The following is a 15,514-nucleotide window of genomic DNA, read 5'->3' as shown; positions in this document are numbered from 1 at the left end:
TTAAGGCAGGGGGACCCTCTTTCTCCCTTGCTCTTTACCTTATGCATGGAGTATCTGACTCGTACTCTGCAGTATGCTACTTCAAAGTATGACTTCAAGTTCCACCCTATGTGCAAGAAACAAAGGCTCACTAGTCTTATGTTTGCTGATGATGTTGTTTTGTTAAGTAAAGGAGATGCCACCTCCATGATGCTCTTGTTGCAATCTTTTGCTACATTCTCTAATGCTACTGGCCTGCATGTAAGTGCTTCAAAATCAAGTGCTTTCTTCAGGAATGTTCCTGAGCAGTTGAAGTCTGAGATCCTACAGATATCTGGTTTTACTTAAGGGAGCATTCCTTTCAGATACCTTGGTATGCCCATACAAACTACAAGGCTTAAAAAGCAAGACTGTGAATGCCTCGTGGATAAAATTTGTGGTAGGATTCATGGATATGGTGCAAGGAAGTTCTCTTATGCAGGAAGGTTGGTAATTGTGCAGAGTGTGCTTAATTTCTTACACTCATATTGGGCATCTATGTTTATCATCCCCAAAGGCATTATTAATAGGATAGAAGCAGTTTGTAGAAATTTCCTCTGGGATAATAGTGCAGACTATAGAAGGACTCCTCTTGTGGGATGGGATACAATTTTTAGACCCAAAGATGAAGGAGGATTGGGACTCAAAGACCAGGAATCCTGGAACAAGGTTATGGTAGGAAGATTGGTTGACTGGATAGCTATGCAAAGAGACTCTATATGGGTATATTGGGTCCAGAATAATTACCTTAAAGGTCAGGAATGGATGGAATATAAGCCTAGTACAAACTCTAGTTGGGTTTGGAGGAGAATTTGTAGGGTTAAGGATGAGATGAGGCCTGGTTATGTTCAGGGGCAGTGGACTGTGCAACCAGGAGGATTTACTCCAGCAGGACGCTATACTTGGTTTAGAGGGACTAGGCCAAGAGTACAATGGGTTAAAGTAGTCTGGAATGGATGGGCATTGCCAAAACACCAATTCTTGGGGTGGCTTATAGCTCATGAGGCACTGAACACAACTGCTAGACTATACAGATTTGGGGTGGACATTGAGGACAAGTGTTATCTATGTGGTCTAGCTTCTGAAACTATTGAGCATCTTTACTGTGACTGTTTATACAGTAAGAGAGTTGTAGAAGAGCTGATTAACAAAACTTCATGGGCATTTCCTCTAAGGGATGTGATGAATTGGTGTATGCGTAGACCGGGAACAATGTTGCAGAGGGGAGTGCAGGTTGCTATGATGCTGAGTCTTATGTACCACGTCTGGAAGCAGCGAAACAAAGGCCGGTATGAGAATGTTCTGCTTCGTCCTGAAAGGGTGGCAGGCAATATCATGGAAGAGATGAGGTTCAGAGTTCGAGCCCGAGATAGAACAGTTATGACTCTTGCTGAAAGAGAATGGCTTAATAGGATGCGTCTGATAGAATGATGGTTTGATATTTGTATGTGATCACCATATAGAGCCTCATGTAATTATTTTACTTTTTATTTATAAAATTTCTCACATTTCACAGAAAAAAAAAAGAAAAGGGAAGAAAGGATTACTGAAATAAATGATCCGGAAATGAAAGAACAAAAGTAACAGTAGCAGTGACCGAAGAAAAGGTAATTAGAGAGGTAAAGAAGAGAAGAGAGAAGAGTACAAATGTCGTCCTAACTTTCCTATTTATAAGAAAATAGGATTTATTAACCTAATTGCGGAAAATAAAGCTAAAAAACCCAAGCCCGTCAAAGATTGTTGCTCGATCGAGTGATATAAATTAGCATTCCTCTCGATCGAGAACAATTCCTCTCGATCGAAGACTTCTTTCCCTTTAATCACTCGATCGAGAATAAGTAGCTCTCGATCGAGCAAATGGGCTCTCGATCGAATAGAAATAGTTCTCGATCGAGCACTTCTCAGCGCGTAATTCCTGCTTCGCGCACCAAACTTCAAATGGCTGCCATTTCTTCGTTACTTGGTCAAACAGGGTGATTCCGGTGGCATTGGAAAGCTAAAAAGACAAACTTTCATCTCCAATTGGAATCACCTGAATATCTGTTGTAGAACTCGAGATAAAGCTCTTCAAATTAGGCACTAGCAATTTGAAGTTCTTCCTTTGCTCGCCTAGCTATCTTTCTTCTTTGCGCATCTCAAAATAGCTACATTCCCGCTCCAAATTCACTCTTCCTCCAAATGCATGCTAAAAGGACGGTAAAAGACTTGATTTCACTACTTTCCGGTCTATTCCTGCAAATAAGACAAAATACACCAAAGTAGCATATTCGGAGCATTTCGTAGCATAAAACCACGATAAAAGCATAGAAATACGTGCATAAAGTAGGCTAAAAAAAAGACTATATAAAATGCACGTATCAAATCTCCCCAAACCAGACCTTTACTCGTCCCCGAGTAAACTAAATGCAACTAAAGGAACGGAAAAAGATAACTCAGAGCTAGCTACAAATGCCCACTTAAGCCAATTTAATGCAAGCAAAATAACACTTATAGCTAAACAGTCAAATGCAAACGAGTTATAGGATGTTTATAATAAAGCTGAACCGTCGACCTTGCAAGACCTTTAACAATGGACTTTCACGGGTCACTCTTCTCTCATGAATCAAAGGGTGAACAGATATATATAAGAGAGAAAGAAAAATAGTCGCTCACCTAAACTACGACCCACATAAACATGCATGCAACTAATATGATAGACAATTCTAACTACCGAACATACATTCCAACCAAACAAGGTCCTGTCACAGCCGATGGCTTACAAAAATATGGTAAAGTGAGGCAATGGGTAAGAAAAGGCAAAACATTTATGGGAATGTGGAGGTATAGGTGATCAAGCTAGTACCTAAACAGAACCATATGAGACATATCCATTTCCAACTCAATTATAGAATTGCGCACATGCTCTTCATTTGGCATAAAATCTCACCAAACCAACCCAAACATACTCCTCATATGATGTAAGATAGATCATAGGAGCAGAAACCGTCAACCTAACAACATTTTTTTTCGAATTTTTTTTCTTTTCTTTCTTTATTTTTCGGTTTCTTCTTCTTTTTCATCGAATTTTTTTTCTTTTTTTTTTCGAATTCCTTTTTTTTTCAACTTCTCTTTTTTTTTCTTCTTTTTCACGTCTTTTTTTTTTCATCATCCTCCTTTCCTTCATAAATTACCAACTCCAAGTCAACAGATACAAGCCAAAATTTGATGCAATGAAATATATACCGCAAAACATACACTAAACTAGCTTGACAAGGCAGGCTAAATTTGGAATGTAGCTAAGGGTCAACTGGCAAATTTGGCTAATGTAGAGTTAAATGGGTAAAAATGAAAGAAAAGGGAAATTGTAAGCACCTCCCTGCATGCAACACCAACCACTAACCCGAATGTATGACGACAAAAAGCAATTGAATTTCATATACGTGCAAATTAATGAACATGATATGCAAGGAGTAACTACTCACAATCCTACATGAAACCGGTCACAAATGACACCAGTTTATAAGGCTCTAAATCTTAGAAATTATAAGTAGGTTGCCAAAATTTCAGGTCAAGTCTATATGTTCAACTAAATTAAACATTAACTCGTAGATTATGCAAAAGACAAAGCTAAAAGATAAAAGTTCAATGCAAGGCTTAAGCAAAAAGACAGTTGCAGTGCAATTTCATCATTGAAATCTACCGTTCCGACTCAACCTATATGCTAAATTAAACGTGAAATTTTTTGAATTTTTAACAATTTTCAAATTTTCCAAATTTTTATTGAATTTTTGATTTATAAAATAAATAACAATGCAAGCATAACTAAACGTGATAACTGAAATGCAGTAAAAACAATATGCAGACATAGATATGGATGCATAACCTCCCCAAACCAAACTGTACAATGCCCTCATTGTACCAAAACATGGAAAGGAAATGCAAACTGAAAGAGAAAGAGAGTAAATGCGGAAAACTCACAAGATAGTGCGAATAAAGGGACCTCCCCAAACCGAGCATGAACATGGGAGGTTGCTAAGGGCCCGGAAAACCGTCTCAGGAAGCTAATCCAAGTCAACACGTGAAAGGGCATCCAAAATCAGCTCGATCGAAGAGAATTGTGGTCGATCGAGCTGATTTCGCATCTTGCAGGGGGTCGATCGAGTAGATGAAATGCTCGATCGAATGGATTTGGCAGCACAAGTACTCGAACGAGTACAAAATGTACTCGATCGAGTGATCCGCAGCGTATTCCTGCATAATGCGATGAAAAACAGCCCGCAACTGACAAAAAACAAGCATACTGAGATAGTCTATGGTATAAAACCATTTATTACAACTGAAAGTAAATAAAAATGCAAAATAAAATCGCCGGGTTGCCTCCCGGTAGTAAGCCTTGATCGGTCCCACTCGACCTTCTTTTTCTTCGAGCCTCTATAATTAATCACAATCAAAACAGCTCAAAGCGCGCAGCAACCTGTCAAATAGCTGCGCATGTGCTACACAACAACATAAGTAACACCAAAGTGGAATAATAGAGAAATAGGAAATGAAATTAAACAACCGTTTGAGTCTAACAAATTTCCTATGTGAGCTCCTAAATTTATCCACATAATAAAGGAGCGCGGGAGCAACTGTCAATATATTAGGGTCCCGATTCAGATTAACAGTTTTGAATGACGAGGACGGTGAAAATTCGTTAAATTATGCGTCCACATATGAGAGGGTGTAGCATTAAAAGAAGGAGCACAAATTAAACGAGGCAATATACTGTTAAAACAAACAATAATGAAATTATCGCTTACTACCTCGGGTTGGTCGCTCTCAACGACGGAATCACTGACAAAGGAATGCATTACCTCATCCGTGCTAGGAGCAATTACCGTCTCAGCTGCTTCTTCATCAACCTCCTCAGTGGGATCCATCCTGTAAATCACAGCTTCAAGTGTATCCGACTCGGCTGTGAATAAGGGAGGTTCACCGTAACCGTCATCATCGTCAAAATCGTCATCCAGAATGAACCCAAGTGACGAATTAAAGCTCCCAATGACCAATTCAGTCGATCGAGCAGAATAATCACTCAATCGACCACTTTCCTCCCGCATCTCACTCGATCGAGTAACAAAATCACTCGATCGAGAGCTATCCTCCTGCATTCCACTCGATCGAGTAAAAATACTACTCGATTGAGGACTTCCTTCTGAAATTTCACTCGATCGACTATTTTTAGTCACTCGATCGAGTGATTCTTCCTGCATAGGGCTGAAATCTTCGCGTGGGGCAGTGAAATACGATAGGAACTCGTCGTCCGAGTCATAGAAGTCATCCACATCATTGGGCAACACGATTTCCTCAGGAGAAAAACCGCTCTCAGCAAGATAAACCTCTTCTTCTTGCATCTCAGCTGCTAACTGAGCAATGTCAGTTTTGAGCTTAAGGAGTCGAGCGTCCATATTCTTATTGCTCTCTTGCATTTGTGATACAAGCGTCACCATTGAATGTGTCCACTCCGCGATCTCTTCTATCTCCATCTCAGCTGCTAACTGAGCAACTACAGACCCGAGCTTATCAACTCGCGAGGAGAATTGTCTATCATGATCTTGCTGAGCTTGCATTTGAGATGCAATTGTCTCCATTAAAGATTTCAGCTCCGCAAATTCTTCTTCTTGTATATCGGGAGGATCTTGTTGCGGTGGCCATTGATAGGGTGGATGTGGCGGCACAACTACAGCTGCATTGTGCTCAGCAGCACCATATCCCCAAGATTTCTTCCTTTCCCAACTAGCAGGTTTCTCAGCTTGGGCTTCAAACTGAGCAATTAGTCGGGAGACAGATGTCATCTTGGCAAGAGGGATCGTAGGTACTCAAGCCTTACCTTCGATAATCTCCCTCGCAGCTTTGTCTAATAAACCCGTAGGCCTATCAAAACAAAGACTAAAGAAAAAGATAAGAACAGCCTCAAGGTACTTAGTCTTCCCTTGAGGCGAAAGGACAAACAAAATAAAACAGATAAAAAGCGTCGCCTCCCCGGCAACGGCGCCAAAATTTGATACTGTCGTTTTGTACCAAAAATAAATACCTAAGTTACTACTAACAGAAGTCAGTGGTAAGTAGGGTCGATCTCCACAGGGAGGCTAAATTGCTATCTATCTGTTAAACTCGGTGGCATTAGGGTGTCACGAAATGGGGGTTTTGAATTGATTGTGAACTAACTAAACTACTGAAACTAAAGGCAAGAGAAGGGAATAAAGGAAATTAAAAATAAGAGAAAGGAAGTATGCTAGGAGTCGGTCTACCGTGGCAGCTTTCAGATCTTATACTATCGGGAATACTAAGGCGATTAGACTATTGATAAGAAGAGCTATGGTCGTCACCTTTCGGTCCTTAAACCGCCCTAGAGCGTAAACAGCTTAACTTCCGCCCTCACTGCAATACCCTATTGTAATTAAGCAAGCCTTCCCTTCCAATCTTTCGATCTAGGTCAGGCTTAACTAAATTTATGGTCTCCTGCATGCATTCATTCGACCGGATAACAATTAAATTGCCTAATACAATTCCTATCGCAAGACTAATCTATATAAGTCAATTAAAACATCGCTACCACGGCTTCCCTAATCCTAACATACTAGGGGAATTAGCTATGCATAGTTAAGGGAGAACAAGAAATAAAGAAAGAACAAATAATAAACATTAAATTAAATTAAAGAGAGAAAAGGGAAGAAGTATTACTGAAATAAATGATCCGGAAATGAAAGAACAAAAGTAACAGTAGCAGTGACCGAAGAAAAGGTAATTAGAGAGGTAAAGAAGAGAAGAGAGGAGAGTACAAATGTCGTCCTAACTTTCCTATTTATAAGAAAATAGGATTTATTAACCTAATTGCGGAAAATAAAGCTAAAAAACCCAAGCCCGTCAATGATTGTTGCTCGATCGAGTGATATTCCTTAGCATTCCTCTCGATCGAGAACAATTCCTCTCGATCGAAGACTTCTTTCCCTTTAATCACTCGATCGAGAATAAGTAGCTCTCGATCGAGCAAATGGGCTCTCGATCGAATAGAAATAGTTCTCGATCGAGCACCTCTCAGCGCGTAATTCCTGCTTCGCGCACCAAACTTCAAATGGCTGCCATTTCTTCGATACTTGGTCAAACAGGGTGATTCCGGTGGCATTGGAAAGCTAAAAGGACAAAATTTCATCTACAATTGGAATCACCTGAATATCTGTTGTAGAACTCGAGATATAGCTCTTCAAATTAGGCACTAGCAATTTAAAGTTCTTCCTTTGCTCGCCTAGCTATCTTTCTTCTTTGCGCATCTCAAAATAGCTACATTCCCGCTCCAAGTTCACTCTTCCTCCAAATGCATGCTAAAAGGATGGTAAAAGACTTGATTTCACTACTTTCCGGTCTATTCCTGCAAATAAGACAAAATACACCAAAGTAGCATATTCGGAGCATTTCGTAGCATAAAACCACGATAAAAGCATAGAAATACGTGCATAAAGTAGGCTAAAAAGACTATATAAAATGCACGTATCATGTGCGTCACCAATTCTCTTGGCCTGTTACTATCTCCCACTCAATGCAAGGTTTCTTTCAGGTCGTACTTGCAAGTGATCATATCGAGAGTGGTTTCCTCGATCTGGAGAATAACTGATTGACCGGAGTTATCTACCATAGATACCTTCCGAGCGTGGCCACGCATTTCCATTTCATTACTCCTCGAGTGGCCCTGAGATATTGTTTTAACCCTGACAAGGGGGTGGACAATTCCTATCGCACTATTCTCTTCGACTAGCCGCATCCATCATAACCCAAAATATGCCCATTTGACCTCATTTACGAAGGTCGTAGTAACATAATCAAAGTTAATCTGAAACTGTGCCACCTTAGGCGAACAGTCTTTAGTCAAAAGAATCAACTCATTAGAATACTATAGTAGCTCTCGCCAAGACCATGCTATATAAATTTGCCAGAACTCTATAAGCGGTCATCAGGCCCGACAAATTGTTCCTAACAATCTGCCTATGTGATCGACTAGTCATCTAACATGACTCTATGGCACTTGAACTTGCCATCAATCACATCACACTCTAGTCACTTCGAGACGTCACCTCATACAAGTGACTATGGGAGAATACCATGTTAATTCAGGTTCACTTTAAGGGGGTTCAATATTGTCTCTACAACCCGTTTGGATGTAACAAAGTATAAAAGGAGTTTTCAGATTTTAAAAACTCGAACGACAAATGTGATTATCACATATGAATAGTCAATACCTTATTACTACTTCATATTTTTATAATCAATTTTCATCTTATATGTAGTTGTTCATCTCAATGCAATTGAAATGACATATGACATGACTCATCATGTTAAGCCTATTGGAAGGCTTTGGTTAGTAGGTTTTATCAACTTCTTGTACCTTACTCAACTTTACTACATTCTCGTTTTCTTTTGTAATGTATACATTTGTATTACAAAACTTTCTGAGTATGTGTCTAGATCCAATCTAGACATAAGCTCTCTAGCCTTAGAATAGCTCCCACTGTTTTCACAGTGTGCGGGATCCATCCTCTTGCACATCTCATGATTGCAAGTGTACTCAATTTCCGTTGTAAGCATCTCTCATTGTTCTTTATTGCCTAGAACAATTCTAGCAAATCCACTTCTTAAATAACATAGCCACAATGGTTCCTTAACCATCTTTAGGTGTTTTGAATACGGTTTTTGTCCGAAACCTTATACAATCTCAACAGTCATTAGTGTAAGCACTTAAACAAACTTTTGAATTGTAAAAACACTTAACTTTGCATCTTTAATGCTTCTTCAAGCACTTAAGAATAATCAATATGGCTATTTGGTAACTATTACTTAAATTTGATTTAAAACAATTCATCATACTCAAAGTATATGAAGTGTTATACATCATTATTCATTTAATTGATCCGGCAGCGAAAGCAAATGGAATCAATCAAATATGTTCAACTCGATTGAACTAATCATGAATCTTATCAACGTAAAACTTCTTATTTGACGCTAATATCATGTAGATTTATCTCCATAAATCCGGATATTAAAGATGTATTATAATACTCCAAAAGTCTTAAATCATTCCCAATGATCAATATGTCATCCACATATAAGACTAATTAAAATTACCGTAACTCCCACTAAACTCCATGTATAAACACAACTTCTCGACTTATCGAGAAAAGTTTTATAACATGATCACAATGTTGACTCCAACTCATTGATGTCCTACTTAAGACCCTCTCTTAAGTTTCACATTATCTTATGATTGCAAGAAACTACAAAACTCAAGATATGTATTGAATACATACTTTCTAATTGAAGAAGTGAGGTTTAGATTCACTCGCTATATATCTCATAATGAAACACAATCCTTAAGAAGATCCAAATACACTTAAGCATTTCAACTAGTGCAAAACCCTTTGCCACCGATCAAGATTTGATATCTAACAATTCACTTGGAATTTATTTCGGATTTTCATGGCTCTAAGCCCTGTATTGAGTTGTGACTTAAACACTCTCATGTAAGTCATATATTCATTACTTTCCAGAAGTAACTTGAATCAAACAATTTCTTTGTAAGTTGTAAGCTCTTTACTTTCTTAAAAGTAACATGAATTCATCGTCTTTAACAAGTGATGAATTTAACCTCCTAGGTTTCGAAGAAACAAACGTCATGTAGCCAAGAAAATACAGTTTCTTGGGACATACCATTTCATACAATTTTGACACAATTCTTTTGTGGCTCTTGAATATTTTCTCCCACTCTGTCTTCTAGAAATAAACTTGTATTCTAGAAAGACAGGTTCACGAGCCACAAACCCGTTGTACTCGTGATTATTGTAAGGAAAAATGAGCATTTGTTTCTTGTGAAAACATACAAGCATGGTACCCTACCATATCATATCTCATATGATTCGTTTTAGATTTAGTGGAAAAATAATTTAGACAAAATGGTAAAATCCCGAAAAGGATCAACTAACTCAAGGTAACTTGATTAAAGTGCAAACCATATCGAATAGCGTTTGATCTCTTATCCAACCACACATTATCCCATATTGCGTGCTAAGAGAGATTAACTTGTGATACTATATCACATTTCCTTTGGCTTATATCAAAGTCTTCACTTTGATAGTCCCATCACGACTAAATCGTGATTCCTGGAACTCTTTGAACTTCTTCAAAGATTTCTCTATTTACCTTATTAAGTGAACACATTAGTGTCAACTTACATCATTGGTAAAAGAAAATGATCAACCTATTTTGGATTAATGATTTACAACCTCGATCTCCTTTTCAACCAAAAAGCACGAGACATCTTGCTTTGAATACAAGATACGCATATAACATAAGATTAACAATCTAATGGTTCCAAGAGTACTCGATAACTCTTTGCGTTCATCATTCCAGAATTTAAGGTTTAATCTTGGGTTACCAATTTGAGTCTTGCATCATCTACATGATATGTCATTCTAGTTTGGTTTAGAATATAATCACCTTGATAATGGGCTAGCCATATATCAAATCATGGTGTATAGGGTCACAAAAGTGAAACCTCTTTTGTATCTTAACAAGTTTATATTCTTATTTAGAGTTTATGCACTTAATAGTCACAATTAAGTACAACTTTAAACCCAAAAACTAGATTTATTACACAATGACTCTATCTCTCAACATCATTGTTGCTAGTCGTCATATTCTAATCATCCTATGTATCAAATACAATGATGAAAACCACCACCGGTTTCTAATATTGACGAAGTAGTATCAGCAAAATTTATGTCAATCAAATAAACATTTAAAGAAGAAGGTCCCATTAGATGTCCCACAACTAACTTGTTGATTCTTCAATAATTTAGGGTAGTTTCCTTTCTAGCGTCCAACAATTAAGACAATGGAAACTTTATCGGTCGGGATTGATAGGTTTAGTATTGTTATTCTGAATAACGTTACTTTTAACATTACCTTGTATAAATTCCATTCTAATTTTACTTCTTTGAACCTGGTCATTTTCTTAACGGTTTAAGAGAATGCTCCCACTCATTTCAATGATTCTTTGCTAAGAGAAGCAAAATTGAATTTCATGAAGACTACTCTTCAATTCATCCGTTTAGTCTTAAAACTTTCATTGAAGTGGTTGCGGTATTTTGGTCAATTTCGATTTCCTACAAATATAGTTACCAAAATAATTTAACGTTTCAAAGTACTTAACTCAATTAAGCATATGAGAAACAATTCATTGTAAGTAGATATGTTAGTCAAGAATCAAAAACCCTTTTGATCATGAATAACTTTTATCTATACTCTTCACAAGAGATCCTTCCAATGGATAACATGAGGTTTTAGAAGAAAATTCATATTTGTCTTTAGTTACGATGTTTTAATGGAGATTTGAATTATAATCGAAATGATATCGTATATAATTTGAGGTAAGGAATTAGAACAATATGATTAACGGAATAATGAAAACAAAAACATTTATTGTTATAATAATACTTGTAAACAAGTAAAACATTTACATAGTGACCTCTACCCAACTATGATAAATGATTCCAAGATCCAAATTCATATTAACTTGGGCACGGTGTGGCCGATTCATCCCTTATCAATATAACTCGGTGGATTAACTCTTTAATCGATTCTACTTTTAAAACTCTTGGTCGATAAAATTACATTAACATTTATCTTTAGCCCAAAACACATCCGGCTATGGTCGAGAATACTTTTGCTGAGTTCAACCCAAATTTCGAATAAATGCGTCCATGATCCAAATCCACATCAACTTTGGCACGGTGTAGCCGATTCATCCCTTATGAACATGAATTCGGTGGATAGACATTTATCACCCACTTCACCTACGTAACAAGGTTTTTACCCCGGTGTGGCCGAGCGCACTCCCTCACGAAATAGGTTTCATGGTTTCTACTGATACGTGCATTTTGTATAGTCTTTTTAGCATATTTCAGCACGTATTTCTATGCATTTTTTATACTGTTTTTATGGTATTTTGCCCCGAATTGGCTACTTTGGTTCGTTTTGTCCATTTTGTAGAAATGAACGCGAAAGTAGTGGAATCGTACTCTTTTTCGTCCTTTTTGCATGCATTTAGAGGAGACGGGATTTTCTTGAGTGAGATACTGCGTTGGAAAGCGTGTTGGCACGGATTACGAGGCATTCAGGCGAGGACTTGAGCTGATTTGAAGTCAAAGAACTCGATCGAGCAGTTTTACCACTCGATCGAGTGGTTTTTAAGTCCTCTATTGCTCGATCGAGTAGTTTTCTACTCGATCCTTAAGTTGCTGAAAGACGAGTTAATCGATCGAGTAACTATCTACTCGATCGAGTAGATACTGTTGAGGTTTTGCTCGATCGAGTGGTTTTATTCCACTAGATCGAGTGGTTTCGCTGTTATGGGCTTTTATTTAGCCCGTGTTATGTTTTATTCCGCAAAACATAAGTATTTTCTATTTAAGCAAGCTTTAGTTAGGTCATTAGTATCGGATTTTATTCACTACTTAGCTTTTATCAAACTTTACTGCGTAAATCATTCTTCTTCACTGTAACTTTACCTTTGGGGTTATTATTGCTCGGATTCGATTGTTCTTTACGTCGGATTCGCTTGATTGTAATTCTTTCTCTTCCCTTAATAATAATTAATCTTTTGTTTGCTTTAATTCTTCGTTTCGTTGCATTTAATTTCTGCCCTAATTTACTTTTTATGCAATTTATTTGTTATTTCATAATGTTTACTGCTGGGAATTTATCTGCTGATAGTTTTGATAGTTTAATTAGCGTTATGAGTAGCTAAACCCCTTTCTTGTTGGGATTAGGGGATCCGCGGTAGGAATGTGACGATGTAGTAAATGAAACACATGAACTAATTACTAGACTCTGTCACCATAGCAATTTAATTGTATTTACCGACTTAGTTGAGTGCACGCTTCTTAGTTATTTCTTTAATCTGGCTAAAATTAATCCTAGATCGAAAGATTGGACGAAATAGGCCTGATATGAAAAGTAGACTACCCTAACGAGAATGAAAGTTAAGTTAGCGGTATTTTAGGATAGAAAGTGGACCGAAAGGACCTTTCAACATCCGTCTTACATTAATTCGTCTGAGTCATTTACAGATGAGTCACTGGACTACCGTAGTGAACCGAATTCCCGACATGTCCCTCTCTTTTTGATAGTTTAAACTTATTTACTTGCTTTTACTGCTCTTATCCTTATTTCTCTTCCTTTAAACCTCGTAGTTTAGAAATCATATTCAATCAACCCTCCATTTGTGACCAAATAGAAAGACTTCTAAATATATCTTGCCTCCCTGAGGAGATCGACCCTACTTGCCGCTAGCTTCTGTTAGTTGTATTTAGGTTTATTTTTGATACTGCGACGACCGGTATCAAATTTTGGCGCCGTTGCCGGGGAGGCAATTGTTTTATTTTTAGTCTTTCTCTTAGTTTAAGGGACATCCATTCCTTAAACTATTCTCATATCCTACTTGTAGTTTCTTCTTATGCGCAGGTCACAGGGTGGTGAATTACTACCATATAATCCTGAGATTGAGAAGACTTTGCGTGAGTTGAGGCGATCATCTAGGGCATTGCCGACAGAGGAAGAGCTGAGTACTCTGTCTAGTTACTACGAGAACGAGCTATTTGAGGAGGATCCACATTCATCTCCTCTTTCCACTTCTTCAGCCGAGACCGTCACATCTCCAAATTTTCCAGTTATGGCTGACGAAGCGAGTATAGCCAGTCACTCTGAGCCGACAGCTGCGAATCTTTACAAAGGATTCGCATTACCAGGGGAGGACCAAAAATTCGAGCCGAAGCCTTCGTACATTAACTTGGTTGAGAGAAACCAATTCGGGGGAGCTGCAAATGAAGATGCAGCTAAACACATGGTAACATTCATTGACTATTGTTGTTCCATACCCCCACCGACTGGGGTGACTCCGGATCAGGTAAAAGAAGACCATGTTCATATTCTCCCTTCGTGATGCTGCAAGGGAGTGGTACAAAGACCTGGATCGAGCTGCTAATGGGATCACTGACTGGAATTCCTTGGCCCTAGCATTCTACAAGAAGTATTTCTCTGCCTCGAAGACGAATCCCATTAGAGCTCAGATCACGAGCTTTAAACAAGGCCCAGATGAGAACTTTCATGAGGTGTGGGTCCGTTTCAAGAAGCTGGTGCGAACCATTCCGCATCACGGGTTTGAGAAGTGGAGCCTATGCAATCAGTTCTATAATGGGCTCTATGACGATCAAAGAGTTATCCTGGATGCTGCAGCTAGTGGTAGGTTCTAGGAGAATGTTGGAGAGACTAAGGGGTGGAAAATAATCGATGATTTGGCCACCCATAAAGCTGAGTATGGGAATTCCAGGGGAAATCAAAGGAGGAGTGCTGAATCTCCTTCTGTAGCTGCATTAGAGGCTCTCACGGTGAGATTTGATAAGTATGAGTTGGGAGGAGCTTCGAAAGGAGGGATCTATCATGTGAATGTTGTTTCAGACGGTCCTTTCGTCTGCAAGAGATGTGGAGGAGAGGGACATGTTTCAGACAATTGTCCCAATCCCTTTGAGTCTTGTGCTGCCTTTCAACATTGTAGGCAGACAAACACGTATTATGAGCCGAATGTCCATCCGAACTTGAGGTGGAGTAGCCAAAATGTGCTCAATCCTACTCCTCCTCCGCACCAGCAGCAGCCGTATGTTCCTCCACACCAGAATCAATAAAGCTTTCAGAAGCCTCCATCCTAATCACGGTGCATCATCTTCTGGTGGGGTGAGTTAAATAGGTGAGCTAAAGTCTATGTTGCAAGCCTTTACAAAGCAGTTTCAGCTGAGTGATCAACAGAAATATGCGTCCATTAAGGCACTTGAAACTCAAGTTGCCCAACTAGCCACAAATCAATCCTTAAGAAAGCAAGGTCAATTACCGACTCAAAATGAGAAAAATCGGTAAATTTTATCAATTTCAGAAGCGGTCGTTCATATGAGGGACCGGAAGTGTCGAAATCAGACCCGAGGAAGGCTATAACTGATGATGAACAGTGTTCTGTCGAAGGAAGTGAGCTCACGGCAAAGCAAGTGCTCGATCGACTGGTTTGGTGAAGAAAGTGGTCGATCGAGTGAAAATTACACTCGATCGAGTGAACAGGAAAAGCAGACTGGTCGATCGAGTAGTTTTTCTACTCGATCAAGTGAACAGCAAAATGGAGTTGATCGATCGAGTGAAAATTCCACTTGATCGAGTGATGTTGATGAAGATTCTACTCGATCGAATGGGCTTGCTAGTGCTCGTTTAAGCGAGAAATCACCTGAAAGACCTCGTTTGAGATGTAAGAAGCGTCCAAAGGATACAGAATTTGCTCCGGGTGATACATTGGAAGACAGAAACAAGGGACTCGAGATACCCATCACGGTTCCCTTCCCGAGGCGGCTGCAGAATACCAAAGCTAATCAACAATTCGGCAAATTTG

General features: G+C 38.7%; 1 protein-coding gene across 1 annotated transcript; it reads left to right on the top strand.

Moving 5' to 3' along the window:
- Positions 1 to 354: 354 nt before the first annotated feature.
- LOC141601502 (uncharacterized) lies at positions 355 to 1,449 on the top strand. The gene has a single exon (XM_074421790.1). The coding sequence runs from the start codon at positions 355 to 357 to the stop codon at positions 1,447 to 1,449; it is 1,095 nt and encodes a 364-aa protein (XP_074277891.1).
- Positions 1,450 to 15,514: the final 14,065 nt, after the last annotated feature.

This window comes from Silene latifolia, chromosome 9 (assembly GCF_048544455.1).
Source record: "Silene latifolia isolate original U9 population chromosome 9, ASM4854445v1, whole genome shotgun sequence".
Taxonomy (NCBI): Eukaryota; Viridiplantae; Streptophyta; class Magnoliopsida; order Caryophyllales; family Caryophyllaceae; genus Silene; species Silene latifolia.
The sequence above is the reverse complement of the archived record's forward strand: the minus strand, read 5'-3'. Positions and strand labels throughout refer to the sequence as shown.

Coding starts and splice junctions, on each gene's coding strand:
- LOC141601502 (XM_074421790.1), top strand. CDS start 355: ATGCCCATACAAACTACAAGGCTTAAAAAGCAAGACTGTGAATGCCTC.